This window comes from Leucoraja erinacea, chromosome 7 (genome assembly GCF_028641065.1).
Source record: "Leucoraja erinacea ecotype New England chromosome 7, Leri_hhj_1, whole genome shotgun sequence".
Lineage (NCBI taxonomy): Eukaryota > Metazoa > Chordata > Chondrichthyes > Rajiformes > Rajidae > Leucoraja > Leucoraja erinaceus.
This window is the reverse complement of record NC_073383.1, coordinates 22,480,948-22,498,162: the sequence shown is the minus strand read 5'-3', so window position 1 is coordinate 22,498,162 and position 17,215 is coordinate 22,480,948. Positions and strand designations below refer to the sequence as shown.

General features: G+C 44.8%; 1 protein-coding gene across 4 annotated transcripts in view; it reads right to left on the bottom strand.

Moving 5' to 3' along the window:
- The window catches only part of atf2 (activating transcription factor 2), a 129,392-nt gene that overhangs the window by 72,763 nt on the left and 39,414 nt on the right, over positions 1-17,215 (bottom strand). For all 4 annotated transcript variants that reach the window (XM_055637930.1, XM_055637933.1, XM_055637931.1 and 1 more), the window contains exons 6-7: positions 13,918-14,036; positions 11,624-11,749 (exon numbers count right to left, since the gene is read on the bottom strand). In XM_055637930.1, the coding sequence (XP_055493905.1) occupies positions 11,624-11,749; positions 13,918-14,036 (245 nt within the window). The remainder of the gene's footprint in view (positions 1-11,623; positions 11,750-13,917; positions 14,037-17,215) is intronic.

Here is a 17,215-nt window from a genome sequence, read left to right as displayed (position 1 = left end):
CAACTGGATGGGGCAGCTCTGGCGGTATAGAGCTCTACCGAATGGATTAACATCAGCCCCCAGGCTGCTTACAAAAATTTTGAAACCAGCCCTAGCGTTTCTTCGGAAACAAAAACATATGATCATGGCCTATATAGATGACATATTGATTGTGGGCAAAACTTTGGAATTAGCCAAACTAGCTGTATCAGCCACCAAACAATTGTTTGAGAAACTGGGGTTTATCATCCATCCAGTTAAATCTAAACTAACGCCTTCCACCATAATGGATTATTTGGGGTTCACTATTGACTCAGTTCACATGTCGGTGACTTTACCAAAGGACAAGGCTACAGTCTTAACTGAGGCCTGCAACAACCTCATTGACATCAGTGAACCATCTATCAGATTGGTAGCAAGGGTGATTGGCAAAATAGTGGCTGCTTTTCCAGCCACACAATTTGGACCTTTGTATTATCAAAATTTACAAAGGGCAAAAATACAAGCACTCAAAATTAATGCTGGTCATTTCGACAGACCAATGAAGCTACCAATCAAAGCAATTATGGAATTAAAATGGTGGAGGGATAACATTCGGCATTGTTCCAGCCCTATTATTATCAGCAACCCCTCAGTGGTGCTACAAACTGATGCCAGTGCGCTTGGTTGGGGTGCAACCGATTCCATCTCCAGTTGTGGAGGTAGATGGAATGCACAGGAGGCATCATTACTACAGACACTTGGCATAAACTACCTGGAAATGTTGGGTGTGTTCTATGGCCTAAAGTCATACTGTTCTGGAATATATCACCAGCATGTTAGACTACAGATAGACAATACCACCGTGGTGGCATATATTAACCACATGGGTGGAATCAAATCGACATCATGTAACAATCTGGCTAATACAATTTGGCAATGGTGTATCCAGAGAAATATTTGGATATCAGCTACTTACCTACCAGGTAACCTAAATACAGTGGCAGACACCAGGTCATGCAAATTCAATGAAAACATCGAATGGATGTTGGATATAAAAGTATTTGCTGAAATTGTAGCACGGTATGGAACACCAGATATCGATCTATTTGCATCTAGACTCAATCACCAATTACGAAACTATGTTTCTTGGAAACCAGACCCTGGGGCATCAGCGATAGATGCTTTTTCGCTGCATTGGGGGAAATTGTTTTTCTATGCATTCCCTCCTTTCTGCCTCATCAGTCGGGTATTACGCAAAATACAAGACTCGGCGTCTGGTATTTTGGTAGTGCCCGATTGGCCTACTCAACCATGGTTCCCTGTGATACTTGACATGGTCTTAGAACCATGTATCACCATCCTGAAACGACCAGATTTGTTGGTTCATCTCGTAACTGGGGATAGCCATCCATGTCATAAAACGACAAACTTATTAATTTGTAGAGTCTAAAGAAACCCCTACTGGACCTGGGACTGACGGGCCGAACATTGAACATTATCTCAGCGGCTCACAGGCAGTCCACCAAAAAACAAATATCTGGTATACATCAGGAAATGGGAGATATATTGTCACAGAAACAACATCACTTACAGCTCGATGAACATAACGTCTGTTCTGGAATTCCTGGCAGGCCTCCATTATGATGAGGGGCTCAGTTACAGTGCCATTAACTGCGCCAGAAGTGACCTTTCATCAGTGTGTCATTCTGTTGGGACTCACCCCCTGGTAACCAAACTTATGAGTGGAATTTTTAATATTAATCCCCCAAGAACCAGGTACTCTCAAATATGGGATGTGAGTATTGTCCTAATGTTGCTAAGGAACTGGTCTCCAGCAACAGCTCTATCCCTGCAAAAGCTGATGCATAAAACAGTCATGCTGATGGCTTTGGTCACAGCACAAAGGGTACAGTCTTTACATAAGTTAAGGCTGGACAATATGACTTCTTCAACAAAAAATATAACTTTTCATATTCACGAATTAGTCAAACAGAACAGACCGGGATCATCAGGCCTCAAAATAGAATTTAGGGCCTACCCTATAGATGATCGTCTCTGTATAATAAGACATTTATTGTTATATATGGAAAACACCAAAAACATCAGAGGCAATGAGTTGGCACTACTAATCGGCCACAAGCAACCCCACAAGAAAGTGTCGGTTCAAACTATTTCCAGATGGCTGAAACAGGTTTTAACAACAGCTGGGGTGGATACTAACATATTCAAATCTCATTCCACCAGGGCTGCAGCTACATCGGCAGCTATGGAGTTGGACGTACCGATGGACCAAATCCTGGAGACAGCAGGATGGTCAAGGGAAAAAACGTTCCAACAATTCTACCATAAACCAGTGGTTAAACCTGGAACTTTTGCAGAATCAATTTTAAGTTCTGTAATATGATTTCACCCCATAAAATAGGGGCTATAATTTGTTGTTAATAAATTTATCATGGATTTTCAATATCAGATTCATGTTTAAACATGTTAACACAATTCCTCCCTTAGTCAATTAAGGCAGATGTGATGCATGGACTCGTTTCCACGGCATGAAATCACAAAGCTTTGAAATCTTCACGTAGTCACTCACGTGACTCCGAAGTAAAATAGTAAGATTAAACGAGAATTTACCAGTTCGAAGTTTGATAATTATTTAATGAGGAGTAACGTTGAGGGATTAGGTGCCCTCCGCTCCCACCCTTGATCATAAAGTTCAACTGGTATCCTCTTCTCTAATCTTACTATGTCAGTCATTTACTGTTATCTGTGATTTCACACCGCTGCTTTGCAGAATGACACGCATGCGCCCTGGCGGGTTCTTCACGTAATCCCTCAACGTTACTCCTCATAAAATAATGATCAAACTTCGAACTGGTAAGTTCTCGTTTAATCTTACTATTAAACTACACCTTTTTATTACAAAGCAAATAACATGTCTACTTCGTTCTATATGCTGCATTCAACTGATGCAAGATGCCAATTACTGGGCACTTCAACAAGAGGTCAATATTTTGAATGGTTTTCTCCTACTTAAAGGAACCAAGTGAAGAAGGCAAAACCAGACGGGAGAAAATTTAATAGCAGAACATGTGCACCCATGTTTTTTGGGCACTATGGGAGAGTAGTGAACTATGAAAGAGACATCCTGTATTCTTAGGATGCCCAAAGGCTGCTTCAGAGATGCATTCAAAAGACATCTGCAGTTCATTGTGACTCCAGCAGTGAAAGCAGGCGGCTTTGGATTCCTATACCACATGCTATCTACGATGACCAATGCTGGAAGTAGTTGAATTACTGCAAATAAATGGTCAAGCTTTTTGAACACATATTCACATGTCATATGCTTACCAATTGCTCAACTATTGTCAACTGTCAGGCCACAATTCAGCTCTACAATGCCAAGATAGAGAACAGGAAGGAGATAGAGAGCTTATTAATGTGATGTCAAGACACCTCTTCCTCAATGTCAGCAAGGCAAAGAAACTAGTTATTAAATTCAGGAAGCAAGGTGGAGTACATGCCCGTCAGCACCAATGGTGGTGAAATGAAGATGGTGACGATCTTCAAGTTGCTCATCGTAAATATCACCAACAACTTCTCCTGGACCAACCACATTGAAGCAACAACCAAGAAAGCACACCAATGCCACTATTTCCTCAGGAGACCAAGGAAGTTCAGCAGACTAAATGTGTAGGAAGGAACTGCAAATGCCGATTTAAACCGAAGATTTCGACACAAATACTGGAGTAACTCAGCGGGACAGGCAGCATCTCTGGAGAGATGGAAGGAAAAAAGGAAGTTTGGCATGTCTCCAATGATTCTTACAAAACTTCTGCAGATTGTCTGTCCACGGGGTTTCCCGGTAGCTACCAAGGGGCATTCTGTGTTGCCTGGATTCATTAAACGACTTCTGAACCTGCCTGGGATCTGGCCTTTTCCTGACCTCGTCCAGCACACTACAACTGGTGACCCCAATGTTCATCACGCATCGTGATGGAAAACAACGCCGTTGCGCTGAAGCTCCCGACTTTGTGAACCGAAGAGCCTGATATCTGGTTCCAGCAGGCAGAGGCACAGTTTGCTCTTCGAGGGGTGACGGTAGATGAAACTAAGTACTTTTACGTGGTCAGCGCTTTTGAGCAGGCGACTGCGAGGCGAGTTAAACCTCAGCGCCCCCCCGGCAGCTAACAAATATGAGGGCCTCAAGACCCTGCTCATCGGTAGATTTGGCCTTAGCGAGTCTGAGTGGGCAGCTCGGATTCTCCGAATAGACGGCCTAGATGACCGCCGGCTGTCAGCCCTCCTGGTGGACATGCTCGCCCTTATGGGCCTTGTTTTTTATTTAAATATTCCTACGTTCAAATGCTCCCACCCGACATCCACCTGCAGCTCGTCAGCGATCCCTTTACTGACACACAGGCGCTGGCTGAGCACGTCGACCAAGACAAGAGACATTTATTGTCACATGTACCAATTGGTACAGTGAAATTTGTGGTCACCAAACAGCCATACGAATAAAAAAGAGCACAGAACACGATAGTCCTTAACATAGACATCCCCACACAGCGGAATCAAAGTTTCCCACTGTGAGGGAAGGCACCAAAGTTCAGTCATCCTCCTCTGTTGTCCACCTGTGGTCGGGGGGCTCCTCCCTGTCGCCGAACCCCTCGGTGTTGTCGCTAGGGGCAGCCCGATATTCAGGCCCGCTCACCAGATGATGGAACTCCGACGTCGAAACGGGAGAACATTCTTAGCGGCTTGGACATCCGAATCGGCCACTACTTACCGAAGACTGCAGCTCCTGGTCCACAGGACGAGCGGGGCAGAGATTCACGCTGGCGGCCCTCGGCAAAGGGATCCCAGGACTCTAGAAGCTCTGCAAACCACAGATCCGCGATGTTGAAGCAGCAGGCCCAACACTCCGGAACTTCACACGGCAATCCAGGGAAGGCATCGCCCACTCCGCGGTGAATCCAGTGCTGCACCGCTGCTGAAGCTTTGGTCCGGTCCCTGGCAGGAAAGGCCACGCCAATCCAGTTGGTAGGCCGTGAGGGGGGGAGCGAAGATGCAACTCGGAGAATAGTCACATCCTCGCCATGTAGTGACTGAGAAATTGTTTCCCCCTTACCCTACCCCGCTCCCCCACATAGAAATACTAAAAAAGTCCTCCAAAACGTACTTTTAAACAAACTAAAAATTAAAAGATAGAAAAACAGACAGACTGTAGGCAAAGGCTGCCATCATGCGGTGCCTAGTGACAGCTGTGGATGTCCCGTCAGCGGGACCTGGAAGCGCTGACCGTCCTTCCTCCGGCGTCGGGAAGCGTGGAGCAGGTTTGGGCCGCTATCAGCCACGTGTCAGCTGCTCCCCAGCGACCTCTGCGGCAAAATCCATCGGGCATTCCAGCGCAGGCATGTCTCTCCAGCATGGCCCGTCGGCAGTTCCATCCGACGCCAGCAGAGGCCGCTGTGGTTCAGCTCAGCCAACTTCACCTGCTATTCCACCAGACGCCAGCAGAGAGGGTTGGTGCTATTGTCACCGTCGCTGGGGAGCTACAGCCAGAAAGTGTCGTCGCCCTATGCGTTCCCGGGAAACGCAGGGACCGGTCGTCGGTGATTCCTTCGGTGGCCGGCCATATTCATCGCGTCTTCGCCTGGGATCGCCGCACGGGGGGTCGGTTCCTCATGGACACCGGGGCGGAGGTGAGTGTGCTGCCTCCGTCCATCGCTGACATCCCTGTGGTCAAACGCGGCCCCCTTCTCACCGCGGCGAACGGGAGCGCTATTCGCACCTACGGAGTTCGCACCATCTCCCTCAACTTTGGCCACAGCTGCTTTTCGTGGGAGTTTGTCATCGCCGACATTACCCCGCCGCTGCTGGGCGTCGACTTCGTTCGAGCCCATTCACTCCTCGTGGATGTCAAGCGGCATCGCCTGGTGCACTCCGTCACGCTGGAACCGGTCTTCCTCCGCGTTGGTGATCCAGTTGCACACCCTGATGGTCCCATCGTCCTCGGATGCAACATTCGCGCGCATCCTGGCGGATTTTCCGGACATCCTCGAACCCCACTTCCGCTCCTCCGCCCCCTAGCACGGGGAGGAGCACCATATTCTGACTACTGGCCCACTTGTGCACGCCCAGGCGCGTCGTCTCGCGCCGGACAAGCTCCGTCTGGCTCGGGAGAAGTTCTGCCTGATGGTGTCGATGGGCATTGTGCGCTCCTCCGATAGCCCATGGGCGTCACCGCTCCACATGGTCCCCAAAGCGGGAGGGGGCTGCCGCCCGTGTGGGGATTACTGTCGTCTGAATGATGCGACCGTTGCCGACAGGTACCCGGCCCCGCACAATCAGGACTTCAATGCCCATCTAGCCAGAGCATCGATGTTCTCCAAGGTGGACCTCGTGCGTGGGTTCAACCAGATTCCGGTCCTCCCCGATGATATCCCTAAGACAGCAATTATTACACCGTTTGGACTGTTTGAATTTTTGCTGATGCTGTTTGGGTTGAAGAACGCCGCGCAGGCCTTCCAGCAGCTTATGGACAGTGTGTGCCGTGGCCTGGACTTAGTATTTGTCAACTTGGACGACATACTCGTGGCCAGCCGCTCGTGGCAGGAGCACTGCATTCACCTCCGTCAGCTGCCTCAGTGATTATGGGTTGGCTATCAAATCATCCAAGTGCCGTTTTGGGATGACGGCCATCGACTTCCTCGGCCACCATGTAACTCCACAAGGGGTTGTGCCTCTGCCGGCCAGGGTGTATGCTGTCCGCCAGTTCTCCCGTCCGACCACAGTTAAGGGTCTCCAGTAATTTGTGGGGATGGTTGCGTTTTATCACCGTTTCTTGCCGGCGGTGGCCGCAATCATGCGCCCGCTTTTCCACCTTATCGCTGGTCATCGCAAGGAGGTTGAGTAGTCCGACGAAGCAGTATCAACATTCGAGAGTGCTAAGGAGGCCCTGGCTGGGGCCACGATGCTTGTCTACGCTCGAGAGGATGCCCTGACCACCTTGACGGTGGACGCTTCTGAGACACTGCTGGAGCAGCTCGTTGACGGATGCTGGTGGCCTTCAGCGCCATTATAGCATTTCGACCGTGAGCTCCTTGCCATGTACCTCGCCATACGCCACTTTCGCTACTTCCTGGAGGGCAGACCTTTTACTGCCTTCACGGATCACAAGCCGCTAACTTTAGCATTTGACTGTGGTCCTGGGGGCCCAACGTTGCTGTGCGATGTCTTCACTGGATTTCCGTGACCCATTGTCCCCGTCGCCTGGCGGCGCAGGGTGTTCGAGATGCTCCACGGACTTGCTTAACTCTCCATCCGGGCGACAACAGCCCTTGTAGCCTCCCGTTTCATGTGGTATGGGCTGCGCATGGAGGTTGGACATTGGGCGCGCACCTGCATCCCGTGCCAGACCGCCAAGGTGCAGCAACATGTGCGTGCGCCTTTGCAGGAGTTCGCCATCCCTCGGCAGCGGTTCAACCACATTCACGTGGACATCGTGGGGCCGCCGCCGCCGTCCCGAGGCATGACCTACCTCTTCACCCTGGTGGACCGTTTCACGCGGTGACCATTCCGCTGGCTGATACCTCACAAAAGCCACGTGCTCGGGCCTTGGTGGCGCACTGGATCGCCTGGTTCGGGGTGCCGCTGGACATAACATCCGACCGGGGGCCTCAGATCACGTTGGAACTGTGGTCGGCCATGGCACGCCTCCTGGGGGTTCGCCTACATCACACGATCGCGTATCATCCGCAGGCGAACGGCTAGGTGGAGCGGTTTCACCGCCAACTCAAGGATGCTCTGAAGGCACGGCTCAATGATCCGGACTAGGTGGACGCTCTGCCGTGGGTTTTGCTGGGGATACGCACCGCACCTCCGCCGAGTTGGTGTATGGGTCCCCGTTGACGGTGCCCGGGGATTTCATCCCACCGGCACGGGGCCAGGTGGAGCAGCCTTCGGATGCTCTGCAACATCTTCGGCAGAAGGTGGGCAAGCTGGCGCTGGTGCTCACGTCTTGTCATGGGTCCTTCCGTCCGCAGGTTCCCTCTGCTCTGGAGGACTGCCAGTTCGTCTTCCTACGCAGGGATGCTCATCGGACACCTCTCCAGCGGCCGTACGAGGTTCCCTTCCGGGTCCTGGAGTATGGGTCTTCCACTTTCGTCCTGGACAATGGGGGGTCGGCATGAGACTGTTTCGGTTACGCAGCTGAAGCCGGCGCATATTGACATTGATCAACCGGTGCTGGTAGCGCGGTCCCGCACGCGAGAGCGCCCTCCGTCCAGGGTACCTCCTCCAGCGGCTACTCCGTCCCTTGCACCTGTTGGTCGGTTGCCGGTTCCTGTGCCGGGCAAGGTGTACACCCAGTCTGGTCGCCGCGTGCGCCCTCCTGTCCGTTTCATGCCTCCGGTTCTTTGTGGGGGGTCCTGTGGAGGTCCCTGGGGATTAGGCCACTCCTTGGGTCATTGCCCTCGGCTCTTGAGGGACAGGGACGATTGTCTGCCCATGGGGTTTCCCGGTAGCTGCTCCGGGGGCATTCTGTGTGTTTGCCTGGATTCATTAAACGACTTCTGAACCTGCCGGGCGTCAGGCCTTTTCCTGATCTTGTCCAAGCCACTACACCATCTACATTTCACATTGTGTTGGGAAAGGTGCCATCATCATCAAGGTTCTTTTTCACCCCGGTCATGTCCTCTTCTCTTCTCACATCAGGCAGAAGACACATACCACCAGATTGACGAACAGCTTCCTTGGTTATCAGAATCTTGAACTTACCTCTCATATGCCAAGACTGTATTCCCAATCTCCCAAATATCTTGTTAACAGATAACTGAATGGTCTTCCCATTAGCTAAGGTGTAGTCCCAATTTTCCAACGTACTTCACTGTGGATGTACCACTCTATAACTGTAATGCTATAATGCAGTAACACTATATTCTGCACTCTGGTATTTTTCTCTTTGCACTCTCTGTTGTATCTATGATTGTACTCATGTATAGTATATGTTTTGTTGCATGTATAATATAATTTAATTTGACTGGTTGCACACAAGAAAATCTTTTCACTGTATCTCGATAAACATGACGATCATAATCCAATACCAATGACAGGGTCAGGCACTGCTCAATTCATCATATTTGCATCACTCACCTGATAATATATTATGATAATAATAAGAGTTCGCACCCAATATTAAGGTACGTAATTAACTTTCACACTTGGCGCCGTAGCAAGTCTCATACCATATTTTGCAACTTATGCCTATTCACTTTGAAATCCACATCACTCACAGTTTGTAAACGTAAAATGCTGGAGTAACTCAGCGGGACAGACAGCATCTCTGGAGAGAAGGAATGGGTAATGTTTCGGGACTCGACCCGAAACGTCACCCATTCCTTCTCTCCAGAGATTCTGCCTGTGAGTTACTCCAGCATTTTGTGTCTACCTTCGATTTAAACTAGCATCTGCAGTTCTTTCCTACACACTCACATAGTTTGGATGCGCTCACTGAAGATCTTCTCCCACTTGCAGGACAAGGTGAAATATAATTAGAGCCTGAAATACAATCAGAGCCAGTGGAAATGAACCATAGAGGAATACTTGTATCTGACTTTTTCAATCCTCACGGAATAGATGTTATTGGCCAGTGATGGCTCCAGAAATTAAAGACTACATACAGTATCTTCAAGCAAGCATAATCCTCAACTCCAGATCCTTCCTCCTCCTCACCCGACATTCTTTTTCTAAGTAACAAGATGCAGGTGAAAGTTTCCAACTCTTAGTTTCCCTACTCCTCACACCACAACTGACACTTACCTCTTATTTACTTCAGATACACAAGATCCCAAACTTGCCACGGAATTAAGAGATAGCAAGGATGCAGGGACATAATCAGACTGCCAATAAAATTCACAATTGCAGACACCAACTGACATTGACTGTAATTCAGAAGGTGTAGAGGCTCGACCAGTACAAATCCAGTCATTGAGCCAGAGAAAGAATGCAGCACTAGTTTACCAGGGAGCAAAGCTCTACAAGGATGTTTGTTGCAGAGTTTCTGGATTAATTTAGTGGGAGGAACTGGAAAAGATAGTAGGCAAGAAATAAAATCAGAAGGCTACTTGGTCCCTTGCAACTGGCAGACCAGACACAAGGGACAGAAAGGAATGTGCCCATTATTTTAACGTAGCACCACTTAATTGCACTATCCGATTCAGAAGTCAAATCAACACTTCTGTCTTGAGAATACCATGTGACTAAACATGTGACATCCCTCTGGAAAAGCGAATTCCAAAGATGTTTTGCTCAGTGAAGACATACCTCAAGTATCAATTTGATAAACATTTGTTGCATTTCCTCTGTAAAAATGTTATCCTTCCACATGTAGAGAAGCCAAATCTATCCACAACATTCCAGGTGCAAGGTGTAGGATTGTTAGAGCACTTTCACTCTTGCTCACAAACACTCCTGTAATAAAGGCTAAAATTCCACTTGCCTTTCTAATTGCAGTCCATGTATTCACAGAGAGATCCAGATCTCAGTAAATCCAATACCTTTCAATAACTCACAACTTTGCTTGTTGTTTATTTTCTCTACCAAACTGGATGATATAACATGTCCCAGATTATATTCCATCTGCTTGTGTGTTTCGGAACACACGCCAGTGTGGAACCAACTGGCTACAACTCCGTGCAGAAGAAATTAAAGGTCATGAGTTCCAATGCAGAAATGATGGCCAATCTCCTGACATACTGGTGGACCTGATCGAGATGCTGCATCCTTCAATGTAGTACGATCAGCACCCACCAATGCATTAGAACTGCTTGGAGGTTCAGACTTCCATCACACAAGGCCTTGTGCTGCCTTCAGGAATTTGGATTTAAATGTGCAAAGGCGGTGATAGAATTCGGTAGCAGTCTTGCAATCTGATTACAACATATCTCTCTGAATTGCTGAGACATTCCTGAGGGAGTGGTGGTGGCTCCAAAGATCATGACCCCTTAGACCTATCTGACAAACAAGGTGTATTTCATCCCGTCCTTGCTACATCCCTTTTGCCTTTCTCAACTTCTGTTGGCCAGTCAGTCCAAACCGATGGCACCATGCAGGTAGATGGGACTAGGGGAGAATAAGTGTTCGGCACGGACTACAAGGGCTGAGATGGCCTGTTTCCGTGCTGAAATTGTTATATGGTTATATGGTTATCTGCATCCAAGCTTTCTTGAACTACAGCTGATCGTGATTAATCTTCGGGACCATTTGCTTCAGATACTTGAAACAACTACGAAAAGCACCAAATACTTGCAGTGTTAAAACAGGCAGAAGAAATTAATCAGAAAATGACCCCTATGTCATGGATAATTTTCTCAAATAGTGTTGGTGGGGTGTCCAATTTACAACAGATTGTGAAAGCCATTATCCATAGTGTCCAGCATGTTGATGAGGAATCAATATTACAAATTGATTAAAGTTAGAATCTATTGATGCTGCATATTTTCAATGAAAGTTTACTGTGTATGCTACCATCTTCATCAATCTGGCATTTTACACAATTTTTTTGTCAATGTGCACTCATGGTGCAGCAGTTATTTTGGAGCGACAAGGCCATTTGCGGTTTCCAAATTGTGAACACCAACAATCCTAATTTCTCACAGAGTACCTTTTCATCACTGGTAGTTGATTCTGGGTGAGGCAGGGGACTGTTCTGGTGGCTGCTTTCCACAGTCGATGTTTCTACTTTAGTCCTAACTGCTGGTAATGCAAGTGGTGACATGTCCAATGGTATCTACAAAATTAGACCAGTGAAAACTAAAATCACTATTTATTAGACACTTAACTGAATGAGATTTGCAAATTCAATAAAATTGTGTTAAAAATATCAGTAGCATGCTAACATTGAATCAAGCAAGAATGCCTGAATTGTTGATTCCAATCAACTGTACTAAAAATACACTTCTGTTGAAAATAATGAATGAACATCCCTTATAAACTAGCACACATATGCCAAACATGCAAGCCTCTAAATTTAATAGTTTTGCTGCTGATCAATTGTGGAACTTGGGTGCAGTGATCCAATGTAGTAAGGATCATTCCTTTCCAAAGGTCCACCTCCCACTACATTGATGCTTAGTTGGCATGGTACTGAAAACTGGTACTGCATTCACTACATTTGCAGATCAGTTTCAGATGCTTTTGTTAAACTGAAGTACAAGTAATCATATCAGTCACAAATCTTCTGGCACCGAAAAACCAAACTAATGATTTTTAAATTGACTACATTTTCAAAAAGACTTACCTTATTGTGGATCCAGGAATAAGAATACTCATAGCTCATTAGCAGAATTGTGATTCTGCCAATGGCCTCGTTAGATGGCTGCAACATATGCTGTATCGGGATTGCGCCAAACAGCCACAATGTAATTTTTAGGACATGATTTCTAAAAATCATTGGCTTCTTCAGTGAGATTATGAAATTCACTTTAAATATTCTGTTATCTGTGGATTTTAGATATGAATAGGAGTAGAAAGTGTTGGTCTGGATTTGATTTGGCAAATAATTGATAAAAATAAAGTTACTATATATAAAGATATAAAATAATATTTCATTAACAATGTAGTTATGAAGATACCTCCCCACTCGACTCCATCCATAGACCCAAGCAGTCTTTCCAGGTGAGGTTCACCTGCACCTCCTCCAACCTCATCTACTGCATTCCTTTTTCCAGGTGTCAACTTCTCTACATCAGCTAGACCAAGCGCAGGCTTGGCGATCGCTTCGCCCAACACCTCCGCTCAGTTCGCACTAACCAACCTCCCGGTGGCTCAGCACTTCAACTCCACCTCCCATTCTGAATTCGACCTTTCTGTCCTGGGCCTCCTCCATTGCCAGAATGAGGCCCAGCGCAAATTGGAGGAGCAGCACCTCATATTTCGCTTGGGTAATTTACACGCCAGCGGTATGAACCTTGACCTCTAATTTCAGTTTGTCCTTGCTTTCTCCCTCCTTCCCAGCTCTCCCACAACTTAAGCCTACTGTCTCCGCCTCTTCCTTTCTTTCTTTCCCCACCCCCACCCCCGACATCAGTCTGAAGAAGGGTCTTGACCCGAAATGCTGCCTATTCCTTCTCTCCATAGATGGTGCCTCACCCGCTGAGTTCCTCCAGCATTTTTGTCTACCTTCGATTTTTCAAGCATCTGCAGTTCTTTCTTAAACAAATGAAGATATGGTTACCTTTAGTTTAAATGAAAATGAATTGCAGAGGTTTTCTATTTTCTGTTCAATTAATTTAATCAATCTCTGTAAAGCACTTTGGTTCAAATACTGGTTTTGTTGAAAAGTGCTATATAAATAAATATTATTATTATTATTATTACCTTTAGTTTAAATGAAAATGAATTGCAGAGGTTTTCTATTTTTTTCTAATTAAACAATTATAGCCTCTGGCTTTGCAATTCACCCTCTTCTCTCCTTTTCTGCACTAGACTCTTTACCAACTCTTTATTTTCTAGATTTCTCCCCCCCCCCCCCCCCCCCCCCCCCCCCCCCACCACACCCAACCAATACAGCAATCATTGTGAAGAAAGATCCCGGCACAAAACCTTGACTATCCATTCCACGGATGCTATTTGACCCATTGAGTCACCCCAGAATTGTGTTTTGCTCAAGATTCCAGCATCTTTGCATGATTGTTTTCCCCCCCCAGATGCTCTGGTTTCTTAGCACATTCCGAAGAGAATATACACATTCTACACAGATAGCAGCGCAGGTTAAGATTGAAACTGGGTCCCTGACGCCATAAGGTGACAGTTTTATTAACTGCAACGCCACCAAAAATATTCTCTCTTCAGGAAGCACTGAGCTTTAATCAGATGTCTTCCAAAAGTGAAAATCAACTGTAGATTTGAAACTATGTGCCATTATTGAAAAATATACAATGCAAATATATTTGTCACCTTTTTGACGTCATCTTCTGAAGCCTTCTTAAAATCATTTTCAAATGGACTTGCCAGTTCATTAAATAACCCGACTTCTTCACAATTCTTTAAGAAACGAGTTGGAGTTGGAGTTTGGTCTAAAAGATTTAAAAATGATAAAATTATGGCACTTTTAGAATCAACTTTGTTTATTTCATTAACTTGCATAATAGTTATTGCACCAAAAAAAATCAACAGTAAAAACTTTCTCGTGCAATAATCTATTCTTCAAACTCTATAATTTAGATGCAAAGAATAAGACAAATATTAAAAGAGAATTAAAATAACAATTCTGCTTCAAGTAATTCAAGACATTATGGCAGCTCATAATGCTGTTGGGTTATTTGACTTCATTAATCTTTAGAATGACTACTTTCATTACTGCCCAAATCTTCAATGCAAACTGGTTATTCCTCAAAAGACTTTTAGCAGTTAAAACATATTTTCATTAAATGAGAAACTATACATGAAAAGGTGAGGTTACATATGCAAATATATTAACAATGGAATGCTCTGTGAACACCCATCTCTGAACTGTCAATGTAAAAAAAAAATTCAAAATATTAAAATTAAAATTCATACCTTTGTACTAAACCACATGGACATCGATAAATGACCAAAATTGTAGTCATGAGGCAGAGGTAATGAATGCAAAAAAACAGCTGACTGGTGAGACGGATAAATATATGAAGGAATAGAAATTCTTGATGTTTGAAGAGGCTTTGGTCCACAGCTATAGCAATAACAGAATCAACTTATTACTATAGTTATAGACCCAAACCGAGGGCACGACAATATGTGCAAGATGTCAAAGCTCTAGAGAGGGTGCAAGGGCTTTTTGCAAATCGCAGCTGGGTTTAATGATTTTATCATGCAGAGACGAAAGTTGGAATTGTTTTCTTTACAGCAGAATTCAAATACAAATTTGGTATGAACATATAAAATCATGATCTGCTTTGAAAAGGAGAGACTGTATCAAAGAGTATTGATGACAAAGATTCAAGGCCATTGGCAAAAGACACCAACGATGACACCAGGAAAACATTTTTTTTTAATTTAATGTAGAATTATGTTATAGAATCCACTTCATGATGGAACTAAGTTCAATGATTGTATCCAATGGAAGTTGGATAAAAAGTTGAACGGAAGAAAAAATACAGTGTGTAGATGGTGATCCATCAATTAGGTGCAAGCACAAAAGGACAAATAGCCTCATTCTAGGCTTTCATAGCATTTGGGACATCTGTCCAATACATGCACAATACACCATTGATATACTTATAAATGGGAAATATTGGAGAATAGAGTAGATCAGAGAATAATCTGTGATTGTCGTAAATCTTAGGTTAAATCGTGTTACAGGATCACTACGGTATGCCTCTGCAAATTTCCTCAAAGCATCAGCTGGTTTGGTCTTTTTATAATGTACACCAAATGCTTTAACACAAAAAAATGAGTGTAATTTTTATAATGGTATAATAAAGAAGAGAAGCAAATTTAGTATTTATAAGACTTTGGGATATGTACTGAATGCTGATTCATTTAAAATCAGATAATTTTCTGAGCCTCAAATGGGTGGCAGAGTGATGATGCGAGTAGTGCTGCTGCCTCATCATGGCAAAGACCCGTCAAATCCAGACCTCAGCTGTTGTCTGTGGGTTAACACGTTCTCCTTGTGGGATTCCTCCTGGCACTTTGGTTTCCTCCCACAACCCAAATACGTGTGGATTAGTAAGCTGAATAGTCACTGTAAATTGCTGCTCAAGCTTCGGTGAGTGGTAAAACTTAGGATGGGGGGCAGCAGAGTTGATAACAATAAAAGAAAGGGATTAATGCAGGATAAATGCAAATGGTTGGTAGATGGTCGGCACTGACACGGTAAAATGAGAGCCTGTTTCTGATCTGCAAATCTCTAAGACGCTAACACTGCACAAAACCCAACACACCATTCTCCCTTGGATCCCCTTCTGAGGAGGATAAGCGGAGGAAACATGATATAGATACTATGCTAGCATTTCCAAATTAATCTGAAAGAAACTGATAAACAAATTCAAGAGATCTGAAAGGTCCTTCAGCTTGCAATATTATTCAGATGAGGCTCAAATTTCTGAATAACCTGTCTTCTATCATGCATTGTCAGGAATCCAAATCATTTCAAGTTTAAAAATAAACTTAAACAAAGTTATTTACTACTCTTCTTTGTGAATAGCATGTTCAGGCATTTCAGTGCTTATATAATTCACATAATTATATGCATCAAACATGACACATACTCTACTACTTTGATTTAAGCTAAATATGAAGAAAACTGGAAATATAGCAAGAAAATTGGAAATTCACAATGTGGACAACTATAATAATCAACTTGTTGGGCAGGAGCATGGGCATAGCATTGACATGGATCTTTGTGCTGGTAAATGAAACCATCTCCAAGGATGTGAAAAAGAAAATATGGACCACTGTTACAAAATACAGCAGAATTTAGAAAAGCTTTTGTATTTTTTTCCTATTTATTATAGTGCGTAATGAATCAAGCATATGAATCATCAGTAAAATAGGTTTTTCGATCTGTTTACTCATTAATTGTTTTATTGTCCCAAAGTATTGTTTATTTACCAAAGTATTGTAGATATTAAATAATATCTCTAATAGGGAATGGTCTGAATAAAATAAGAAGCTGATCAATATTTATCATATCTATATACTGTTAAAACTCTGTGTGTGTGTTTGTGTGCGTGTGTGTGGCATTTGCCTTTGAAACGTATGTCCTCGAAAACCAGGCGCAAAAACGCGGAGATTTTTACCATTTCGATAGTGATTTAACTTATGAATTCACAGATCCACTCCTCATTAAATTTGGTCATTTATCTCTGCACATTTTTGATAAAATTCTTCACAAAACTTACTGTTTCGTTTAAATCAGACCGTTGCCCAGCTGCGGACGTCATAATGCCCTTGCTCGCGGCACGGCCATCCCCCTCTTCCCCTGCCCCTTTCCCTCCCCACTCTTCCCCCTATCTCCCCCTCTTGCTTTTCAAACTTGAACTTTTTCTGTGATTCACGTCTCCTCGAAAACCCGACGCGGTAACGGAGAAACGTGTACATATTCCGGTAGAGAATTGCCCCATGATTTGAAAAATCCGTTCCGCTGAAAATTTGGTTAATTATTTCCCGAGGTTTTCCACTAAAATTGTTCACAAATCTGACTTTTTTTTTCAAATCTAACCGCTGGCCAGTTGAAGACGTCACAATGCCTTCGCTCCCTGTGTGTGTGGTG